Genomic DNA, 8903 nt, shown 5'->3' with positions numbered 1-8903 from the left:
TGTTCCCCTGGGCCCTGCTTCCCCTGCCCTGCTCCCCTGGGTTCTGATTCCCCACACCCTGCTCCTCCTGGCCCTAATCCCCTGGCCCTTCTCCCCCTGGCCTTGCTCCCCTGGGCCCTGCTCTCCTGGGCCCCGCTTCCTATGGCCCTGCTCCCCCGCACCCTGCTCTCCCTGGTCATGCTCCCCATGGGACCTGCTCCCCACCTCAAACTTAACCATCCACCTACTCCCAGCCAGTGCCCATGACCTGGTCCAACATTGTGAAGCAGCCTTTCTCATGCCTCCTAACAATGTTGGAAAAGAAATGAAGTTCTCATAATAGTCTTGGTTGCTGAGGCTTTCACTATGCACTGTGAGATTCTGGGTAAGTCACAGATTCTGCAACTGAGTAAGCAGGCTAGATTCTATTTGGTTAACCAACATAACAATTTCCATCTTTTACTTACCTTCTCTTGAGACACTAATTTCCTCAGAATAACATTAGCTCAGACAACAAAAATTTGTGACTTACCCTCCTAGATAGAGTCCCAAGAGAATCAACCAAAAGGAGTTTCTGGGCCTTGGCAACCAGGACTTAAAAAAACACCAGGGGCATTTTACAGGGGTTGAGTTTTATAAAATAAAACTTCATTCTGTACCTGCAAATAATGTTTTTAAAACACTCTTCAGAAACCTTAAAAATGCACTATATTTGTAATTTATTAAAATATCAGTCCATTTATGAAATGTAAAAAAAAAGAAAAAAAAATAGAAACAGAATAAAAAATCCTATAAGTTTTGATTTTACCATATTTAAAAGGCTAAAGTAAAACAAATAAACAACAATAATAACAACAAAACTGACAATAAATGAGAATTGTGATGCTTTTGTACCTGAAATTTGAAGATTCAATGAGATATCAGAGATAGAAAAAAAAGATATACTTTCTAATTCTTCTCATTGTTCATGTTGTAGAATCTCATTGGTCTTGAAATCATATGTGTATAAAGTAATGGTATCTGCTTCAATCTACTATTCTTTCTATCCCCATATCCTTTCTCCTTTCTTCACTCCCCTCTATCTCATCTAAAGTAACTATATTCTTCCAAGGATGCCTTCCTCCCTTAATGTGAATTAGCCTCCATATATTAGTGGAAACATTTGGCCTTTGTTTTTCTGAGATGGGCTTATTTGATTGAGGATGATGTTATTCATGAACACCCATATATTGGCAAATATCATAACTTTGTTGCTTTTAAGCAGAATAAAATTCCATTGAATATATATAACACATTATCCAGGACAGCTATGTTGGTTGCACTGTTTAGCTATGGTGAATTGAGCTCCTGAAAACATTGACATGGATGCATCACTGCAATATGCTGATTTTAATTTTTTGGCTTTAAACCCAGAAATAAAATACCTGGATAAAATGGTGATTTCATTCAAATTTTCTAGAGAATCTCCATATTCCTATCCATAGTGGTTGCACCAATTTGCAGTCACACCAGCATTCCATGATTGTATGTTTTCCCCACATCCTCGCCAACATTTATTTTTGCCTGTATTCTTGATGATTGCCCTTTTGACTAGGAGTGAGAGAAAATCTTAGTGTTGTTTTGATTTGCATTCCTTTAATTCCTAAAGATGTTGAACCTTTCTTCATGAACTTATTGATAAATTGTATTTCTTCTGTGAAATCAAACTAATTTCTGAATATTTTGTCATTAAAACCATTATTATATTCCCTGAACAAGTTATAAAATCAGTGTATTATAAACATTAAAAGAGTAATTCATATATTAGGTGTTCCATGAGTTACAAGCAATTAAAAAACACAAAATTTAAATGACAAGATTTTAAATCAGAAAACATATTTTGGAAAAATTAGTTCAGTGTATCTCAAAGAGAATTTTTTAGATATTTGAGGTTCATGGTATATTAGTAATTCATAAAAAATTCTGGAAATTCTCCGTTAAGAGAGGCATAAGCAAATACATACACACATACAAAACACATATACAATTAAAATTTCTATGATACTTAGTGCTAAAATTTAGCATTTATCGGAACATTTGCATATTCAAATACATTTTAATCAAAACCAATGCTATTCACATTAAGTAGTATCAACCCAGCAGCCACAAATTTCACAATAAACTTTTGAAGTAGTAATTGAAGATTTAAAAATCTGTGTTTATTTTTATCTTCCTGTATATCCCCCACATCAGTCTTCATTTACAAGTAGGTACAAAAGGGAGAAATGATTAAATTGCAATGTAAGGAAATATTAGACTCTGAGTAATTTTAAGTTTAATTACAATGCCTAAAAAACTTAGGATCAATGTTCCACTATTTACCAAACAGTATCCTCTTTTTATCTGTTACCTGAAAATTTCAAGAAAATGTAATTCAATACATGGCAATTTTAATATATTGAGAACAACTCACTGTCATATAGGAACAAAACTCATCCACTACAGAACAAAATGTTTGGGCATGTGACTCAGTGGTATAGCGTTGTATAGCATGGAAGATCTCTGTGTTCAATCTCTTCCAACAACAACAAAAATGCAGATTAAAAATTCTAAGTCCTATAATTTTGATGAAATTATCTAGAGTAAAATGATGTTTCATTTACATTTCAAAATTGAGTGTATTTTTGTTTTTTAATTTGATATTTTTTTATATATATGATTATCTTTTCAGGGCTGAGCTATCTGCACTATGCTGATACTTAAAAATGTCTTTGATCCTGTCACATCAACTAATAATGCCAAGTAAATTTTATGTAACTCTTAAAAGAAGGTCATATTCCCTATGTATACAGAAATTCTCTCTGATGATTCTCACATTCAAAAATATACAGACAGAAATGATGTTGCTGTACTTCTCATATGTTAACATTTTTCTCAATACTGAACATTTTTTCTGATATGTATGGCATGCATGTTACAGAGTTTTCTACAGATAGTATATGCATTAGGTTTGAATACAGTATTTTTTTAATTTGAATAAAGCTCTGACATATTGTTGGCAAAAGTACTACTTCTCTTAAATTCTAAATCTGTGGAGATTTGTAACGTGTGGGCTTTTATTAAAATCACTGTCAATTCTTTACATTTGTAGGATTTAATTGCTACTATAATATTCTTGAGGTAGTTAAAAGGTTGAGCTTTTATTAAAACCAAAAGATTTCAACCTAAAGCTTTTTTTTTCCAGTATGAATTTTCTGGAGATAAAAATGAATAAATAATTCTTTCATTCTTTAGGTTTGCAAATATTCTTTATATTTGTATGGTTTCTCCCCAGTGTGAATTTTCTGGTGCATAATAAAGCTTTGCCTAAAAGTGAAAGCTTTGCCACATTCTTTCCAGTATTAATTCTCTGGTGAATAGTAAGAGTTGAGCTTGATTTAAAAGCTTTGCCACATTCTTTATATTTGTTGAATATATATGGTTTATATTATAAATCATAATATATATGGTTTCTCTTCACTGTGAATTCTCTAGTGCACAATAAGGTGTTGTCTAACAATAAAAGCTTTGCCATATTCATTACATTTATATGGGTTCACTTCTGTATAAATTCTATGGTGAACAAAAAGGGTTGAACTTTTATTAAAGCTTTGCCACATTCTTTACAGATGTATGACTCTTCTCCACTATGAATCCTCTGATGAATAATAAGATTTTAGCTTCTATTAGAAGTTTTGCAACATTCTTTAATTTTTATGGTTGCTCACCAATGTGAATTCTCCGGTGCTCAAAAAGGCTTCACCTAAAAGTGAAAGTTTTGCCACATTATTTACAATTGTGTGGCTTCTCTCCAGTATGAATTCTCTGGTGATTAATAAGTTTTGAACTTACATAAAAAGCTTTCCCACATTCTTGACAGAGGTAAGGTTTCTCTCCAGTGTGAATTCTCTGGTGCACAACAAGGTGCTGACTAACAGTAAAAGCTTTGCTACATTCTTCACACTTGTATGGCTTCTCTCCAGTATGAATTCTCTGGTGAATAATAAGTTTTGAATTTACATTAAAAGCTTTGCCACATTCTTCACATTTGTATGGCTTCTCTCCAGTGTGAATTTTCTGGTGCACAATAAGGTTTTGCCTAAAAGTAAAAGCTTTACCACATTCATTATATTTGTGTGGCTTCTCTCCAATATGAATTTTCTGGTGATCAGTAAGTTTTGAGCTTCTGTTAAAAGTTTTGCCACACTCTTTACATTTGTATGGTTTCTCTCCAGTGTGAATTCTCTGGTGCACAATCAAGCTTTCTCTACGAGTAAAAGCTTTGACACATTCTTTACAATTGTATGGCCTCTCTCCAGTATGAATTCTCTGGTGAATAATAAGTTTTGAATTTACATTAAAAGCTTTGCCACATTCTTCACATTTGTATGGTTTTTCTCCAGTATGAATTCTCTGGTGCACCACAAGACTTTGCCTAGCCGTAAAACCTTTGGAACATTCTTTACATTTATATGGCTTCTCTCCAATATGAATTCTCTGGTGTTGAGTAAGGTGTGATATTTCATTAAAAGCTTTGCCACATTCTTTGCATTTGTATGGTTTCTTTTCAGTGTGAATACTTGTGTTCACAATAAGGTCTTCCCTAAAAGTAAAAGGTTGGCCACATTCTTTACATTTGTATGCCATGTCTCCAGTATAAATTCTCTGGTGTTCAGTAATGCTTGGAGTTTTATTCAAAGCTGTTACACATTCCTTATATTTGTAATGCTTTTCTTGAATATGAAAAGTTAGGTGGAAAAATTGAGAGCATGGATTAAGAACTTCCTCAATTTTATCCTTATAAAGCTTTTTAAAATGATCACAAGAATGTTTCCTAGAATTTAAAAGAGGGTGAAATGTTTATGAGTTTCCGAATTTATATTAATTTAAATTAATTTATATAAATTTATATAAATGAGTCAGAACTTTTTTAAAAATCTTTTTTCTACAGAAATATTTGTGGATGTTTACCCAATGGTACATTTCAAAGTATTCCAGTAACTCACTGAAGCATATAATAGATACTAGAGCAAATTTCCCATTCTTTAGAGGAAGGATATGATTCCAAAAATTCTGTGCAGATAATTTAAAAGCCCACAGATTGTCAAAGTGATTGGCATATGTGCAGTTGTTTCTCCCCAGTTCAGCTGCATCACCACAATGCCACCAAACATCTGATCTGGTAAAAATCTCTGTATGTAACTAGCTCACTGAAATGAGTCAGAAGACACTTTGAATTTGTTGGGTGAATATTCCTTAGGATTAACAGATGACTAGGACTAGGACCTCAGAAAAACCTAAGAGCAACAGTATTAAGTTTACTGGGAACATGTGTAGGATCCAGGAAGTCTCTGGATCTGACACTTGAAAAAATTATCCTGCTATGTATAAGAACAAATCTCATCCTACCACAAACCACAAATGCACAAGTATTCTTGGATTTCATCTCGGAGTTCTATTGCTATGGAAGATGAGACAGTGTATGTCAAGTAGAGATGCTGGAAGACATCTCTGAAACATGTGTGAAACAAGAAAATCAATAATATGGAAGCCATTATGCAGCAAAGCCTGGTATATTGGAACTCATAGTGGCAATTCTGCTTGTTTGAGACTTCCCAATACAAATGATAACCCACCTACATATGTTCAGCCCTGCATTGGAGATGGAATGACTCATTGGAGACACATAGTCACCTAGCATCTCAAGATGGGTGTGTCTTGCTAGAAAGTCAATCAACCTGTCTGCAGCAAGACTCTTCTCATTAAATTCTTATTCCTAACTTTGATATACTCTCCCTCAATTAAAAAAAAAAAAAAAAAAAAACTAGGCATTTTCTAGTCATTGTGTTCCAGCTCCTATGTGGACTTGAGAATCTATGAGATGCTGCACCTCTTTCAAAAGTAATTTCTGGCTTGGTATCGTTTTTTTTTTTTATATGCACTCATGTACATGTCATTAAAAGCTTTAAAAAATAATGATTAATCAGAATTTAACCAGTGTTTTCATTTCTTATATTAAAATGTAAATTTCTATTCAAATCATATTTTTAAAACTGAGAAAACTGGTTGACTATTTATTTTCCGAAAGGCATTTTTAAGATACAGCTTCATAATAGCCTGTAACCTTTTCACAATTATGTACTTTGATACATTTTCTTGCCTCTAAAAATCTTGTTTATTGTGACTGGTTTTACACAAAGTACTGGATAATGCAAATTGTATAATTACCATTATGTAACTGAAAGTATTATTTTAAAAAAGTGACTGCCATAAGTAGTCACTCTTCTGATATATTATATGATAACATAACCTGATGACAGTTTAATTTTCATTATAAATATTGTCATGCATTTTTCTTTTGTTCATTAAAAAAATTATTGAACTTCTCTCTCTCCAACTATGTATAATTTCCATACCTTCTCTGAATCAAATTTTGCAAAAAACATTTTATTTCCTGCTCTTCTGAAAATTCTGAATTTTGATGAGGAGACATACCTGAAAGAAATTAAAATAATACATTATCCACTTACTACACTATGGTGAATATACTCTGCAAATATATAAAACTCCATCAAATTGAGGGAAATAGCTAGAGAACAGTAAGTACAATGTAAGGTCATTCTTAATAAAGAAACATGTAAAATTTACAATAGTATGCTGACAAAAGTTTGAAAATTTTGAAAATCATCTTGCAATTTCAAAGTGCCACATATGAAGATAAAACTCAAACAGCTAATGTTACCACAAAAATGTCAAATGACAGCATCTTGTTTAAGTTTTTCAGATTTCACATTTGACTCAAAATTTGCAGAAATGGGCTGGGAATATAGCTCAGTTGGTAGAGTGCTTGCTAATTAGTTCATTAAAGTGAGTTTGATCCCCATCAACACACACACACACCCACAAATCAATGTTGTAGAAAAGTACTTTATCCATTAAATAATTTATTATGTCTTAGTGGTGAGTGTTACTTAGGATTGAACATAGGAGTGTTTTATCATTAAACTAACTCCACAGACCCTTATATATATACTTTCAAAAAAATATTTTGAGACAGGATGTCACAAAGAAGCCGAAGGTCATTTTAAAGTTACAATCTTACTGCCACAGCTTCCCAAATGATATAGGCATTTATCACCCCACCTGACCTATTTTTGTTTATTTAGTAACTTCCATACATTATCCAAAACGACTATAATAATCTATTTAAGGAAGATTTTAGATGGAATAAAAATAATAGCACATTCAAAAAAAGGAAAATCAGCTCAAGCAAAGATACAACATAACATTAGCAATTGAGAATTAGAAAACTGACATTTGTTAATTATCTAAGCAATGCCAAAAAAACTTGAAAGATGTTTATTAAACTAATTTGAAAGAGAAGATTGAATGGAATTCAGTAAAAAATTGCAACAGAAAAATTAGAACTATACTAGAAATATTCTTTAAGAAACAATATCTGATGAATTAGAAATGTGTAGAGAAAATATATCAAATATTAGAAAATCAATTAAAATATTTAAAGTAAGAAATTTATAAAGAAAATTTTACAACTCTTAAAAATATATGATGAGACTAAGAAATAGAGAGATTTCATTTATAAAGATACTTCTATATGGTTAACATTTGATTTCTTAGCAGAAGAATTCCAGAAAGAAATTAGAGTATATAGTCATGTGTACTTAAGGGAAAAAAATCAATGTAGAATATTATATCCAGCAAGACTATTTTTGAACCTTAAGAAAAAATCAGGCTTTCAAGATATATAAATGCTATTTTTTTTTTTTCATTTCTAGACCTGGTCTTAAAAAATCAATAAATACTAAATTTAGTCATTCCACACAAATCATATAGTATTTGAAAGCTTTTTTGAAAAACCAAAATATTTATAAAAATAAATTCCATTTTACTGTCATTATGGTACATAAAACATTTAGTTTTGCTATGGAATTTGAAAGAATAAAGCATAAAAATAAAACATATAAAAGCAGCTTGACATCAGCTTGACAAGACATGTAAAGACACTGATTATTTTAGAGAATCAAGGTTAGTTCAGTTTAAAAATACAGTGTAAACTTAAGTACTTTAATTTTTTGTTGTTATTTTTAGTTATGTATGACAGTAGAATGATCTTGACATAGCATACATACATGAAGTATAACTACCCATTCTTGTGGTTGTATATGATATGAAGTTACGTGTGGAGCGTCACCCTGAATGAACACATGTTTAAATCTTAATAAGGCTTTGACCAACCTCTATTATCTAGTAGCTTCATCATTCCGCAGCTCAGATATCAAGATATGGCTTCAGAAGTAGGTATATACACTTGAGTTAAGTTACACTGACTTATTCCTTTATAATTTTACCCCTTTGCCCCTTTTTAGCATAGAATGGTGAAGGTGATCCTTCTCTCACTCTCTTGACAGGGTCACAGTGAAGATAAGTGCTGGCAAAGCTGCTCTCCCACTGTCTTGACAGGGTCACAGTGGGGATGAATGCTGGCAAAGCTACACTGGTTGGTGGGTAACTGAAACCATGAGACCCTTTTTTATGTAATTGGGACTTTTCATTTTCATGCTCCTGTTCCTGACAGGAGGCGTGAGTATGTTAAATGCTAAATCAAATTAAACTTCAGATAGCTAGAACATAACAGGTAGTTCATGAGTAGAAGGCTGTTCTACTACCCCACAGCATAGTGAGGACAAAACTGATAATGGACAACAATCATTCTCCAAAAGGTCACGAGAATTTCAGGCACCACATTGATTATATCAACTAAGAACCCAGGCCCATTTTTCTGGCCCCTTAGAAAGCCTAATCATTAGGCTTATTACACAAAGCCCACCATATGTAGTTTCATCCTCAATTAAGGAAAGTTGTGTTATACACTTAGAAAAGTTAAG

General features: G+C 32.5%; 1 protein-coding gene across 1 annotated transcript; it reads right to left on the bottom strand.

Moving 5' to 3' along the window:
* Positions 1–3783: 3783 nt before the first annotated feature.
* LOC143640244 (uncharacterized) lies at positions 3784–5443 on the bottom strand. The gene is made up of 2 exons (XM_077108117.1): positions 5407–5443; positions 3784–4730 (listed from the first exon to the last, which is right to left on the bottom strand). The coding sequence occupies exons 1-2, from the start codon at positions 5441–5443 to the stop codon at positions 3784–3786; spliced, it is 984 nt and encodes a 327-aa protein (XP_076964232.1).
* Between the last annotated feature and the right edge of the window lie 3460 nt (positions 5444–8903).

The sequence above is a fragment of the Callospermophilus lateralis genome, unplaced genomic scaffold (assembly GCF_048772815.1).
Source record: "Callospermophilus lateralis isolate mCalLat2 unplaced genomic scaffold, mCalLat2.hap1 Scaffold_143, whole genome shotgun sequence".
Classification (NCBI taxonomy): Eukaryota; Metazoa; Chordata; class Mammalia; order Rodentia; family Sciuridae; genus Callospermophilus; species Callospermophilus lateralis.
This window is presented reverse-complemented; position numbering and strand designations above follow the sequence as displayed.

Coding starts and splice junctions, on each gene's coding strand:
- LOC143640244 (XM_077108117.1), bottom strand. CDS start 5,443: ATGAAATCCAAGAATACTTGTGCATTTGTGGTTTGTG. Junction 4,731..5,406: donor TTGTGCATTTGTGGTTTGTG/GTAGGATGAGAT, acceptor TTCATATTCAAG/AAAAGCATTACAAATATAAG.